This window comes from Ranitomeya imitator, chromosome 6, assembly GCF_032444005.1.
Source record: "Ranitomeya imitator isolate aRanImi1 chromosome 6, aRanImi1.pri, whole genome shotgun sequence".
Classification (NCBI taxonomy): domain Eukaryota; kingdom Metazoa; phylum Chordata; class Amphibia; order Anura; family Dendrobatidae; genus Ranitomeya; species Ranitomeya imitator.
In genome coordinates, this window is record NC_091287.1 from 481819524 (window position 1) to 481835049 (window position 15526).

Below are 15526 nucleotides of genomic sequence, written 5' to 3' on the forward strand. Positions count from 1 at the left end.
GGACATCATGTCTCGTTCCATCCACCAACGCCACCACAGGTTGTCCAGGAGTTGGCGGATGCTTTAACCTGGGTCTGGCAGGAGTTCCCTCAGGAGACCATCTGCCACCTCATCAGGAGCATGCCCAGGCGTTGTAGGGAGGTCATACAGGCACGTGGAGGCTACAAACACTACGGAGCATCATGTCATTGTCTTGAGTCATTTCAACTGAAGTTAGATTAGTCTGTAATTTGATTTTCCACCTTGATTTTGATCATCATTCCAAATCCAGACCTCCATGGGATTTACAGGGTGGGCCATTTATATGGATACACCTAAATAAAATGGGAATGGTTGATGATATCAACTTCCTGTTTGTGGCACATTAATGTATGGGAGGGGGAAAACTTTTCAAGATGGGTGATGGCCATTTTGAAGTCCGCTATTTTGGATCCAACTTTTTTTTTTCAGTGGGAAGAGGGTCATGTGACACATCAAACTTATTGACAGTTTCACAAAACGTAACTTTATTATTTCACGTGCAGCATCTGAAACAACGGATACTAGAAGCCTGTGCTAGCATTTCTTCTGTGGTGCTGCTATCAGTGTGTCAAGAGTGGGAGAAGAGGGTTGCATTGAGAATCCAACACAATGGGCAGCACTTTGAACACATTTTATAAGAGGTCATAAACTTGTAAATAACTCATGAAAGAATGAAGTTACGCTAAAACCAAGCACACCATTGTTTCTTGTGAAATTCTCAATAAGTTTGATGTGTCACATGACCATCTACCCACTGAAAAAAATGAAGATGGATCTGAAATGTCCGACTTCACAATGACCACCATGGTCACCACCCATCTTGAAAAGTTTTCCTTCTCCCATATACTAATGTGTCACAAACAGGAAGTTATCACCAACCATTCCCATTTTATTTAGGTGTATCCATATAAATGGCCCACTCTGTAGATTCCTTCTTTTGTTCAATCACTTGATAGTGTTTTTTTTTTTTTTTAATCAATTTAAATACAATTAACACTTATTTTTCTACATGTGCCTAAAGTTTTTGCATATATTTATATAGATTAGTAAAGAATTAGATTCAGTATTGCAGATGCAAAGATGTTGTTCTTTAAAAGCGTACTTCCAGCCTTGCTTCCATGTAACCGGTGATTTTGCGTTGCTGGTAAATGAGTTTCTTGCACACAATGGGTGGGTTATCTGCAGGGATGAGCGGGGGTCGTGTTGTGGGCGCTGATTCGTCTGCGTTCGCTGTTTCACTATGCAGCGGGCCGATGCCTCAGCGTTATTTCACCATGCACTTATCACAAGGACATCACATTACTAACAAACATGTCCTTAAGGTACAAGTCAGATTTTAATTAAAGGCTTCATCGCCTCCGTTCAGAAATTCACCTTGCTGTGCCGCCTTGTCCACCGTTGACAGCCGGTGCCGGTGCGCGGTGGATGGGATTTGGCTCCTTTTCTGTGCCGTGCTCCATATCATGCTGGTCCTCCTCAGCCTACAGACTTTGACTGTTCAGTAGTGATGTTATTTAGAGTGAAATATCGCACATGAACCCATGAGATAAGCGCCGGTAAGACTTCATCAGACGTCTGTTCTTCACATACAAGTTGTACACGTGTTTTTCATAGACCACATACCCAGTGTAATCTGTGCAACTGTTCGCATGTCCGTGTGCCCTCAAATAAAAATTTTGAGACATTCCCTAACCCCCCCCCCCCCCTCAATCCGAGTCACGGAGGATATCAATTTCCATAAGTCTATGGGTGTTCGAAGAATCACATAGGCACACAAGCCATCTATGGGATCTTCATCCCCCCCCTCTCGTTATAGGAAATTCATCGCTCTTCTTAAAGAATGGCACCTAGTTTTTGTCTTTAATGGCACGGATTTCAATGAATTAATATTTTTCTTCTTTTTATTGATTAGATTATTTTTTTAATTAACCCAGATATCACTTGAAATGGCTCTACTACATAACACTGGTGACCTTTTCTTCTGAATGTCTTCGATGGTTTTCTATTTTTTTTTTAACATGTCTTCTACTTGTAAGATGACATCTGTGCTTCCATTTCTGAGCTATTGTCGCTCCGGCCTTGACGTCGTGTCCTTATTTTGGAGAAAGAACATTTAATGGCTTTTAATTCTCAAGCTCCGAGGACGCCGCTCTTGTAAAGGATACGGCAGATCTTTGACCGGTCACTTATGTCAGCCGGAGACGATGCCATATGAGCTTTTACGCCTTAATCTGGCTCTAGTATGTATGTGCCATGATGGCCTAATATTATCTGCTCTTGGCTTTCCATTCTCTATATGTGCCATTTGCTATAGTGTATTTTCTGAGCAGTTGAACTTTCAAAAGACGTTTGAGAGGACAGACTGTTTCTGTAAAATGAAGGCTTCGGAGATTGGAGACTCTGGGTAAGGCTACATTCACACATCCATGTTCTGTCTGTTTTTCTGGGGACCTGTATATAATGAATGTAAACCTGCTTTGTACATCAGTTTTTCAACCATTGTTAAAAGTAAAAAAAAAAAAAAGTTCAAACCGCTCTGCTTCAGTGGGAAAAAAACCCAGAAGCACCTAGGATGGATGACACCTGAGAAAGTCGGTCCGTTTCTTCCGGATGGTAAAATTCACATGGATGTGTGAATGCAGCCTTAGCTGAAGACTGATGATTAGAAGCCCACAGAAGCCAGTCATCAAACAGCCCCATCTACACAAGGGCAGAAAAGTCTGGCGGACCACTTGAGTCGCATTTTCAGCTGTCGTTAGGGGTCTCGCTGATCTAAACTTTTTACGTTTCCCTCTTTTAAAAGTGCATTCTTTCTATGGCATCGTTGTGTATGCTCCTTCCTCAGGCCGGATGAGGGTGCGTAGTAGCCAACAGCGAAGCCCCATTCCCTGTGTAGTAAGCCGCATACATTGGCCCCCACATGTGTGGACATTTGAAATATCCCAATTTACAGCAGAAAATACCTAGATTAGAGTATAGACCATTTGGGAATGTCACACTATAACAGTGAAGAAGAATTGCAGTGGTAAAATATTGGATCGACCAAGTAAAAACCATGTATAGACAGACATCAGTGATTTTACTCATGCACTCAGTCTTTATCTTCAGTGCAGAGCTTCTATCATAATGGTAGAAACGGACAGAACATGGATTGCACACTGATGGTATGTCTGTGCTGTCTACAACTTTCACGGCGGACCCATAGATCAGGAAGGGTGAGTTTGTTCTGTGACTCCAATGTGAAACCGAGAACACAAACCAGCTCATAGACCATGTGCCCATTATAGGCCCATTATATATCTGTGAAAAATATGGATAGAACCCATATGTGAAAAATGGACGTCTACATGAAGTAGACTGCATGGAGTCCTAAGGTGGCATTGAAAATTATGTAACTAGAATACCTCCTTTACCCCTACTGTGGAGTCGGTAATCCAAAGTCCTCAATCCTCTATTTTTGAAGCTCCATATCCACGACTTCAATGATTTTCCAACACCACTAGAACACCCCGATTATCAGTGTTTTGGGGTGTCTTATTTGTTTTTTTGGTTTGTTTTTTTTAAAGGGGATTTACATTGAACACAATCAAAATCATGAAGCCGATTTCTCCAAAAGTCTCCCTTTGTGGTTATATCCCCAGAGGCTGCATTTTAATATTTTGTTCTCATTTCTGCCAGAACAAGAAGAATTGTTTCTGATCTGACCTGATAAACCTGTTTCAGCACCTGATGTCCAACATTTGAAAAGATTTTTTTTTTTTTTTTTTCTTGGAGATGCAGACTCTGGCTCCAGTGGGCATTCTCCTTGATTGTTCATGTAAAACTTGGACATAAATACACTTTTTTTGATGTAACGTCTATTTTGCATCTTCAGATAAACCAAAAAGTGACTTTTGAATTTAAAGTCTGAAATTATTAGCATTCGGGTGGAATAGCAGACTAGAAGTGGTATGATGAAGTCTATTGTGATATAAAATATACCGCTCTCTTGTAGATCAGTGCAATTAAGGCTGCAAAATGGCAAAAAAACAATGATAAATAAAAAAAATAATTCTCTTGGAATGACAGTAAGCTGGCACACGCTCGGGCCTGGCGTTGGATAAAGTCTAGGACAGTAATCACTTTATGGTGGAACGTTTGTATGTCTCCTCTTCCATGTCCACCAGGGAATCCTATGGACCTCCCGCACTAATCACGTGATGATTTTATGTTGTCAGGTATTCAGCCATGGATCACCAGTCTTATCAAGTGAGAGCAAAGACGACCCTCAAGCCAAATTCTATCCCCCTCTACAGAATGTGATGTTACCGCCTGATACATTCAAAGGGAAAGTGGCCTTGATTACAGGAGGTGGCACAGGCCTGGGGAAAGGGATGACGACTGCCCTGTCCAGACTGGGCGCAGAGTGCGTGATATCCAGCAGGTGAGCTTTTCCATAAATGTAGCCGGTGCTACCACAGTTTACACCCTTTTATATCATGTCACTACAGCACTATCTGCTCTGGAACCATACCCTCGGGGCTCGTGGTAACGACCGAAGTTTGGTCTGAGTACGACCTGTCAAAACATCAGAACACACTCGGATCAATGTTATTCAATTAAGCCATACACTGGACCAAGCGTGGATGTCAGATCCACGCTTGGTCCAATATTCATAGACTGACTGAATGGAAAAACTTTTTTTTTTTTTGTTTTTTTTTGTTCTCCACATCCGAGGAAAAACTAATCCCACTCAGATCAGAGTCTGATTAGCATAATCAGAACATTTTTCTCACATGGAGAACATGCGGTTGTGGGACCTGAGCCTTGACATGCGGTTGTGGGACCTGAGCCTTGACATGCGGTTGTGGGACCTGAGCCTTGACATGCGGTTGTGGGACCTGAGCCTTGACATGCGGTTGTGGGACCTGAGCCTTTATAGTTAGACATGGTCTAAAAGGTTTTAAATGTATTTTTAGCAAACTGCAGGGATGTTTCAGAGAAAATATAGTTAGAAGATCTGGCTGGCATTGAAACTATTCTGGGGCCTCCCCTGGCCAGCTTCTCCTCACACCGCTCCAGTCAATTGACAGGTCTCCCCCTTATATCTACATCAGGAGAGACCTGTTAATCACATACTGTATCATATTTTTTTTTTTATTCTGATGGAGCTTTAGACAGCATGAATCAGCAGACAGGTTCCCTTTAAATAGTTATTAGGTTGCTTATTGTGTGGGCATTTGAAGTTTGAATATTAACAGTATAGGGAGTAAGAACACTTACTGTATATGAAGAGATGGAAGTATTGATGAGCGCGTGTACTCGTTGCTCAGGTTTTCCCGAGCACGCTCTGGTGGTCTCCGAGTATTTGACTGCTCGGAGATTTAGTTTTCATCGCCGCAGCTGCATGATTTACAGCTACTAACCAGCTGTGAGGATTCCCTAGCAATCAGGCAATGTACTCAGGCAGGCTAGTAACTGTAAATCATCCAGCTGTGTCAACAAAAACGAAATCACCGAACACTAAAGGTACCGTTACACTAAACGACTTACCAACGATCACGACCAGCGATACGACCTGGCCGTGATCGTTGGTAAGTCGTTGTGTGGTCGCTGGGGAGCTGTCGCACAGACAGCTCTCCCCAGCGACCAACGATCAGGGGAACGACTTCGGCATCGTTGAAACTGTCTTCAACGATGCCGAAGTCCCCGGGTAACCAGGGTAAACATCGGGTTACTAAGCGCAGGGCCGCGCATAGTAACCCGATATTTACCCTGGTTACCATTGTAAAAGTAAAAAAAAAAACCAGTACATACTCAGATTCCGATGTCTGTCACGTCCCCCGGCGTCAGCTTCCCGCACTGACTGTCAGCGCCGGCCGTAAAGCAGAGCACAGCGGTGAATGGGAGTATGTACTGTTTTTTTTTTTTTTTTTTTTACTTTTACGATGGTAACCAAGGTAAATATCGGGTTACTAAGTGCGGCCCTGCGCTTAGTAACCCGATATTTACCCTGGTTACAAGTGAACACATCGCTGGATCGGCGTCACACACGCCGATCCAGCGATGTCAGCGACCAAACAAAGGTCCTGATCATTCCCCACAACCAACGATCTCCCAGCAGGGGCATGATCGTTGGTCGCCGTCACACATAACGAGATCGTTAGCGGGATCGTTGCTACGTCACAAAAAGCGTGACGTTGCAACGATATCGTTAACGAAATCGTTGTGTGAAGGTACCTTAACAAATACTCGAGACCACCCGAGCGTGCTCAGGAAAACCAGAGCAACGAGTATATTCGCTCATCACTAGATGGAAGGACTTGTACTAAACCCTCCATATATTCTTTTATTTTACATCGGAGCCGTCAATGAACTGCTTCGGCCAAAATCACTTTCTTTGACTTAAATTGATCATTTTACCACTTTGTTTTCATTTTATTTTTAGGAAATTGGATGTTTTGAAAGCAACTGCGGCTGAGATCACATCGGAAACGGGAAACAAGGTAATTTTTTTTTTGCCTTTGAATTATTTTCTAAAAATAAAAAGCTTCAGTGACACCCTTTCCCACCGCTCCTGTTGTCACTGTTGTTTGTGTGAGCAGGGTCCAAGATTTGGGGACTTTAGGAGTGTCAGAATGGAAGTGGGAGAGGAGCACTGATGTGTGATTGTCATACTGTCAACATTTTTCCAAAAATGTTATCAGCTGGATAACAAATCCTTTGTGCTTGCGTGGGTAAAACTTGGGTTAAAGGGAACCTGTCACCCCCATTCTGTAATGCTGTAGATAAGCCCCCGATGTATCCTGAAAGATGAGAGAAAGAGGTCAGATTATACTCACCCAGGGGTGGTCCGATCCGATGGGTGTTGCGGTCCGGGGCCTCCCATATTCATAGGATGACGTCCTCTTCTTGTCTTCACGCTGTGGCTCCAGCGCAGGCATACTGATTTGCCCTGTTGAGGGCAGAGCAAAGTACTGCAGTGCGAAGGTGCTGGGCCTCTCTGGACCTTTCCCTCAACAGGGCAGGATACATCGGGGGCTTATCTACAGCATTACAGAATGCTGTACATAAGCCGGTGGGCTTAGCTCACCTTCCATTTTGGGGGTGACAGGTTCCCTTTAACGATGCAAAGAAAAACAGTTACAATTTTCCCCTATCTTCTATAGGTCCATGCCATTCAGTGCGATGTCAGAGATCCCGATGCTGTGAAGAAAGCTGTAGCTGAAGTAATTAAAGTAGCGGGACATCCAAGTGTGAGTATAACTTCTAAGGCTTGGCTCACACCAGTGAGAGTGTGGCCAGTCCACTTTCTTCATTCTGTCAGTCCTTGAAAATTGGAGTGCACTCAGATGTCATCTGAGTGCAGTCTGTTTTACACGGACTCGTTGAGTTGCATGGCTGAGTAAGTCGAATATCGGATCCTACTCCAGCATGCTGCATGGCCCTATAGACTAGCATTTGGTTGGAGTCCGATCCGATGTTTTGTTGAATGGCATTCATGTGAACGGTCCTCAGAGTGGACATTTAGACCCGTTTTTTTCCCTTACCCCACTGTACACAGATGACCTGATGTACAATGATAACGGTTCCAGGTCTTATAGATGGTCTTCTCCATCAGATGCAATCTAATGCCCGCTGGTCCATGGAGTGGTTCCAGAAGTCTCTCTTCTTTATTACTACCCTATAATATACATAATCTGGAGTCTTGTTTCCGCCCTGGCAGGATGGGAACCACCAAACTCCGTATTCTAGAGGTTTTGGCAGCTGTGACCTTCGGTTGCTCTGACCATTGCGTGCGGGCAGAGTTGGCATTTCGCTGTTGGATTAGTCACTGTCGAGCAGATGTAACTCTACAGATACCACGCTACTTGGGCTTTCTGGAGTTAGTAGTTCTACACCCTTAAATGACCTTTCCATGAAGCCTCCTCTCCCTCTGCTGTCACGTTGGTCGGTGCAGTATCTACATGTCGTCCCTCGGAGCTCACATCAGTCACTTTCTCACCCGTGGAGCTGAATTGATGGCAGATCTTTGTCCTCATTCGCAGCCTCTCTGGTTAATATATCCCGGTATGACAGCGCCCTCCGCATTCACTTTGCTCTGTTAGTGACTCGCCTGGATGACTGATGAAAGCGAGTGGAAAACTCTGTAATTAGAGAAAAAAAAGAAAAAGTCCAAGACTGTTTGAAGTACCATGAGCGCTATTAAGGAGGAAGCCTGGCTGAAGGGCTCCAATTTATGGCTGATCACTTCTCCCTCCTGCATAGCATGTCGCCCTATCACCGCTCTTGAGATCTAGCACAGTGTCATTTGCATTAAATATGATGTTTATAGATAATTATTTCTCTTAAATAAGTGCTTCTCACAAAATTAGAATATCATCAAAAAGTTAATTTATTTCAGTTCTTCAATTCAAAAAGTGAAATTCATATATTACCGTATATACTCGAGTATAAGCCGACCCCCCCCCTCCCTAATTCTGCCACAAAAAACTGGGAAAACTTAATGACTCGAGTATAAGCCTAGGGTGGGAAATGCGGCAGCTACCAGTAAATGTCAAAAGTAAAAATAGATACCAATAAAAGTAAAATTAATTGAGACATCGGTAGGTCAAGTATTTTTGAATATCCATATTGAATCAGGAGCCCCATATAATGCTCCATACAGTTTATGATGGCCCCATAAGATGCTCCATATTAAAATATGCCCCAGATAATCCTGCATAAAGGTTAATAATGGCCCCATAAGATGCTCCATAGACACATTTGCCCAATATAATGCTACACAAATGTTGAATATGGCCCCATAAGATGCTCCATAAAGAGATTTGCTCCATATAGTGCTGCACAAACATTGATTATGGCCCTATAAAGACACTTGCCCCATTATAGTGCTGCACAAACGTTATGGCCCCATAAGATGCTCTATACAGACACTTGCCCCCTTATAGTGCTGCACAAACGTTATGACCCCATATATAAACTTGCCCCATATAGTGCTGCACAAACGTTATGGCCCCATAGATGCTCCATATAGACACTTGCCCCATTTGCTGTTGCTGCGATAAAAAAAAAAAATCAGTCACCTCTCCGTCGCTCAGGCCCCCGGCACTTTCTATATTCACCTAACTTCGTTCCGGCGCCGCTCCGCCTTCAGCGCCTTCTGCACTGATGTTGAGGCAGAGGGTGCGCACTAACCACGTCATCGCGCCCTCTGACCTGCGTCAGAAGAAGCAGCGGCGCCCGGAATGGGGAGCAGGTGAATATCGCGCTGCGCTCCCCTCCCTATACTCACCTGCTTCCCCGGCCCCGCAGCTTCTTCCTGTACTGAGCGGTCTCCGTTACGGCTCATTACAGTAAGGAATATGCGGCTCCACCTCCCATAATTCCTTACTGTAATGAGCGGTACCATGTGACCGCTCAGTACAGGAAGAAGCTGTCAGCGCCGCGGAACAGACGTGCAGGGACCGCACCAGGAGCAGGTGAGTATAATTAAACAGACCCCGCTCTCCCTCCCCTGCCGACCCCTGGGTATGACTCGAGTATAAGCCGAGAGGGGGACTTTCAGCCCAAAAAAAAGGGCTGAAAATGTTGGCTTATACTCAAGTATATACGGTATATAGAGTCATTACAAACAGAGTGATGTATTTCAAGTGTTTATTTCTGTTAATGTTGATGATTATGGCTTACAGCCAATGAAAACTCAAAGGTCATTATCTCAGTAAATTAGAATACTTTATAACACCAGCTTGAAAAAATGATTTTAAAATCTGAAAAGTTGGCCTACTGAAATGTATGTTCAGTAAATGCACTCAATACTTGGTCGGGGCTCCTTTGGCATCAATTACTGCATTAATGCTGCGTGGCATGGAGGCGATCAGTCTGTGGTACTGCTGAGGTGTTATGGAAGCCCAGGTTGCTTTGATAGCAGCCTTCAGCTCGTCTGCATTGTTGCGTCTGGTGTCTCCTCTTTCACTTTACAATACCCCATAGATTCTCTATAGGTTTAAGGTCAGGCGAGTTTGCTGCCAATCAAGCACCGTGATACTGTTGTTTTTAAACCAGGAACTGGCACCTGTCCACACTGCCAAAAGTACCAAGTCCTGCTGGAGAATGAAATTTCCATCTCCAAAAAGCTTGCCGGCAGAGGGAAGCATTAAGTGCTCTAACATTGCCTGGTAGACCGCTGCTCTGACTTTGGTCATGATAAGACACAGTGGACCTACACCAGCAGATGACATGGCTCCCCAAACCATCACTGATTGTGGAAACTTCACACTAGACCTCCAGCAGCTTGGATTGTGGCCTCTCCACTGTTCTTCCAGACTCTGGGACCTTGATATCCAGAGGCACTGAGCTTAGTCAAACTATTTGGTGTTCGCAATTGGGTACTGCACATCTGCCCCTATTCAAATCAATAGGGGGAGGATGTGCAGGATCAGACAGCGGCCACTATGCATTTGACAGAGCTGTGCTGTGCAGCCACACAACTGAGCACTTCCGTCAGTCGGCAGCGGGAAGAACTGATTGGCTGGGTGTCTGGTTTCGCACCCCCACCGATCAGATATTAATGACCTATCCTTTGGATAGGCCGTCAATGTACAATTCCCAGACAACCACTTTTTTTTTTTTTTTAAGTTTGACACATTTTCTGACTCTGCAAAGGCATACATCCTTCCCTAGACATTTTGGAAAATTTGGAAAATGTAGTAAGCTGCTCACATACCAGTAAGTTGTTTTTTTTAGTGCAAATTAATAATACATTTGTGTAAACTTCTAGCAAACTTTTGTTGCAACTAATAAATCCTGATTTATTACATTTATTATTATTTTTTTTTTGTGGGTTGGGTGTCTAGTTTTTGGTGTTTGTGTTGTTTTTTTTGTGATTTGGAAAGGCGCACACCTGTCTGTATAAGACCTTACAGTGCATGTTAGATCAAATGAGAATCATGAGGTCAAAGGAACTGGCCAAGGAGCTCAGAGACAGAATTGTGGCAAGGCACAAATCTGGCCATGGTTACAACAGATTTTCTGCAGTACTCAAGGTTCCTAAGAACACAGTGGCCTCCATAATCCTTAAATGGAAGAAGATTGGGACCACCAGAAGTCTTCCTAGACCTGACCGTCCAGCCAAACTGAGCAATCGTGGGAGAAGAGCATTGGTGAGAGAGGTAATAAAGAACCCCAAGATCACTGTGGCTGAGCTCCAGAGATGCAGTAGGGAGATGGGCGAAAGTTCCACAAAGTCAACTATCACTGCACCCTCCACCAGTCAGGCCTTTGTGGCAGATTGGCCCGACGGAAGCCTCTCCTCAGTGCATGACATATGAAAGCCGCATAGAGTTTGCTAAAAAACACATGAAGGACTCCCAGACTATGAGAAATAAGATTCTCTGGTCTGATGAGATGAAGATAGACCTTTTTGGTGATAATTCTAAGCGGTATGTGTAAAGAAAACCAGGCACTGCTCATCACCTGCCCAACACAATCCCAACGGTGAAACATGGTGGTGGCTGCATCATGCTATGGGTGTGTTTTTCAGCTGCAGGGACAGGACGACTGGTTGCCATTGAAGGAAACATTAATGCTGCCAAGTACAGAGATATCCTGGACGAAAACTTCTTCCAGAGTGTTCTGGACCTCAGATTTGGCCGAAGGTTCACATTCCAACAAGACAATGACCCTAAGCACACAGCTAAAATAACAAAGGAGTGGCTTCAGAACAACTCTGTGACCATTCTTGACTGGCCCAGCAAGAACCCTGACCTAAACCCAATTGAGCATCTCTGGAGAGACCTGAAAATGGCTGTCCACCAACGTTCACCATCCAACCTGACGGAACTGGAGAGGATCTGCGAGGAAGAATGACAGAGGATACCCAAATCCAGGTGTGAAAAACTTGTTGCATCATTCCCAAGAAGATTCATGGCTGTACTAGCTCAAAAGGTGCTTCTAGTTACATTAATGAGTGTGCATTAATGAGAAAAAAATGAACTTTTTTGAATTTACCAAATGGCTGCAATAAAACAAAGAATGAAAAATTTAAAGGGGTCTGATTACTTTCCATACCCACTGTATATCGTAAATAAAGACCCAGCAAGAATAAAGTCCTTTTTATTGAAGGAAAGACAGACTCCTTTAATAATCTTATTTAAACCATACTTACAACATCGTGTAATTCCACCGAAACCCTCGATCTCCTGTAATAAACCAAAAATAATAAAACCACAATATACCATACCTGTCCGTTGTTCTGTTCCACGCCGTAATCCATGCCAAGGGGAAAAAACGTTTTCAACCTGGACCGTGCCAAGATGTGACCGTCCAGGGTGAAAACCACTGGGGAATGAACTAATGCGAGTGCAGCCTCAGTGACTGGAGGTGATATCTTCGAGGTTACCTACGGTCACTGAGGCTCCTTTCCCAGCCGGGCTGAACTGCGGTGACCTCGGTGACATCCCCGTTAGCACTGTGGGAAAAACTTATCCAAGATGGTGTGAATAGGTGCATACTAGGAGTAGCCACCTCCATATGCAATATGCAAAAAAAAAAGTTGTACTCTATCGTGCTAAAGTATGTCATTGTGAAATGAAATATGACTAGGAAAAAATGAGATACTGCGCATAATTTGACCAATTCATGCCTGCCCATCAACCAACGTCAAGGTGGTTTTAAACTGATGGGTTCCTACATATCTAATATAAATACCTCTCTTAAGCTAAAGTCTGAATTCCTGGATGAATGTGGATACCTCTCTCAGCAACCTGCATTTATGGGTATGTAGGATCCTGCTGCAATTAAAATCACCACATGTTGAAAGGCGGAGTGATCAGTCAGAGAGTTCAACTCTTTTTGTATATTGTATGTGGAGGTGGCTGCTCCTAGTATGCACCTATTTACACCATCTTGGATGTGCCAGTCAGGTTTTTGTTTTTTATATGTTCGTTCGCTCTCTGACTGATCACTCCGCCCTTCAATATGTGGTGGTTTTAATTGCATCAGGACCCTACATACCCATAAATACAGGCTTTACTGAGAGAGTTATGCACATTCACGCAGGAATTCAGGTTTTAGCCTGAGAGAGGAATTGATATTAGATATGTAGGGACCCATCAGTTTTGAGACCACCTTGACGTTGGTTGATAGGCAGGCATCAATTGGCGAAATTATGTGCAAAGCATCACATTTTTTCCTAGTATTCAGAAGCAGTATTGCTATTTAATATTTCACATTGACATGCTTTAGCACTGCAGAGTGCAACTTTTTTTGTAAATTGAAACTATGCAGAATAGTCGAGAAAGCTTTGCTACATCATTCCACTCATTAACTATTGTTGTGGTTCCAATCACCGAAACAGGGAAAAATAACTTTCTATATTTTCTTTGCAAATGTGAGATTTACATGAGGATTGTGCAGCACCTGCCCTGTGACGTTATGTAACGGCCGTATTCTAGGAATGGAGAAGAGCGTTCCTGCTCTAGAATCCCTTCAAGGCAGGAATATCATAGTACCGTACTTGTGTCTCTTGTTCATCGGAACAATTTTCACTAATCTGCAAATTGTACACTTCTGGGCCATCCAGTACATGATAAATCCCCATGAAATGATAGTGTGGTGAGAGGAAGTGGACAACTAGTAGTCACTACAGCAAAGGATCCAAAAGGGCTTCTACCCAGCTTTACTAAAATACGGAATGACCGTTTAACAAAGCGCTGCAGGTGTGGTGTTCAGTTGAATGCACAAAAACCTAAAGGGAAGGGAAAGCGTTTTTAGGATGTAGACGAGGTTAAGAAAAAAATAACTGGAGGCGCTTAACAGAATTAGTTCAGAAAAATATAAAAGTTCCGAACAGTAAAAAAAAAAGTAAACGGGACAAGTGCATATCACCTAATGGACAGTATTTTGAAGGGGAATAATGTTTTCGAGATGTTAGCTTGAATTGAGAAAAATTTTTAAATAAGTAATTAATTTCTTTTTTTTGTGGGGGGGTTACTGCCTCGAATTTTAATTGAAGTCACAGTAAGATCTAATTGGCAAGATTGCCCTTCTCAGACATTAAGCCATTAAAGTCATAATACGGTGTAATTCATGGACTGCTGACCTAGGATGCTTTGGTGATCTAAGCCCTGCTCATTAAAGCCATATTCCCAATGCTAAAATGTGCCTAGTAGTCCATCTAGTAGCAGACAGCTTGGTGGCTCAGTGGTTAGCACTGTTTCTTTGCAGCATTGGGATCCTGTGATCAAATGTAATGACATCTGCAAGGAGTTTGTATGTTCTTCCCGTACTTGCGTGGATTTCCTCCGCTTTCTCCGGATTCCTCCCACACTCCAAAGACATACTGATGGGGAACCTAGATTGTGAGCCCCAATGGGGACAGTGATGTGTGTGGAATTAAAGAGCCACTGTCACCCCCCTACAGCCGTTCTAAACTAAAAGAGCCACCTTGTGCAGCAGTAATGCTGCATTCTAACAAGGTGGCTCTTTTAGTTTTTGTTTCTGTTATTGCCACAATAAATGTATTTATAATTCTGCTGAAATACCTATCTTTGTCCATGGAGGCGGGACTGAAGCCTCCTCTTAGAAGCGCCCAACTGCCGTCAGTCATCTCTTATGTAGATTTTCGCCGCCCCCTCAGCGCTATTATTGTGTGAAATCCGGCGCCTGCGCTCCGCTCTTCTGCCTTGCGCAGGCGCATAGAGCATTATCAGTCTGAGCGCTGATGCCGGGTTCCTTTCTGCGCCTGTGCGGCCAGCCTGTTACTGAATCCCCGCTCCGCACTGTTATGCAGTATGCACAGTGCGGGGCTGGGATTCCTGGGCATGCGCACTGCGCTTGTCAGACGCTCCACAGGTCCCCCGCCTTCCAGCGTTGTTCTGTGCGGCTTTTCCAGACGCCGGCAAGGATACCTGTATATTCCGGCAACGCTGAAAGGCGGGGGACCTGGGGAGCGTCTGAGAAGCGCAGTGCGCATGCCCAGGAATCCCAGCCACGCACTGTGCATAATGCATAATAAAGTGCGGGGCTGGGATTCAGTAACAGGGTGGCCGCACTGCCCGCACAGGTGCAGAACGGAACCCGGCACCAGCGCTAAAATGGCAAATGCTCTATGCGCCTGCGCAAGGCAGAAGAGCAGAGCGCAGGCACCGGAATTCACACAATAACAGCGCTGAGGGGGCGGCGAAAATCTACACAAGAGATGACTGACGGCAGTTGGGCGCTTCTAAGAGGAGGCTTCAGACCCCCCTCCATGGACAAAGATAGGTATTTCAGCAGAATTATAAATACATTTATTGTGGGAATAACAAACAAAAACTAAAAGAGCCACCTTGTTAGAATGCAGCATTACTGCTGCACAAGGTGGCTCTTTTAGTTTATAACGGCTGGAGGGGGTGACAGTGGCCCTTTAATGGCACTTTACATAAGTAGCATCCATTCTGTGATGTGTGATTTATAAAATACAGTGACACGTATTGCAGCGCTTCTAATTGTTGTGACAAGGTGCAGCTTTGTAAAAATGTCATTA

The 15526-nt window shown here is 44.0% G+C and overlaps 1 protein-coding gene across 1 annotated transcript in view; it reads left to right on the forward strand.

Moving 5' to 3' along the window:
* DECR1 (2,4-dienoyl-CoA reductase 1) overlaps positions 1-15526 on the forward strand; it is a 59546-nt gene that overhangs the window by 7454 nt on the left and 36566 nt on the right. Inside the window, exons 2-4 of the mRNA XM_069731588.1 lie at positions 4239-4444; positions 6449-6506; positions 7170-7256. Of these exons, the coding sequence (XP_069587689.1) occupies positions 4239-4444; positions 6449-6506; positions 7170-7256 (351 nt within the window). The remainder of the gene's footprint in view (positions 1-4238; positions 4445-6448; positions 6507-7169; positions 7257-15526) is intronic.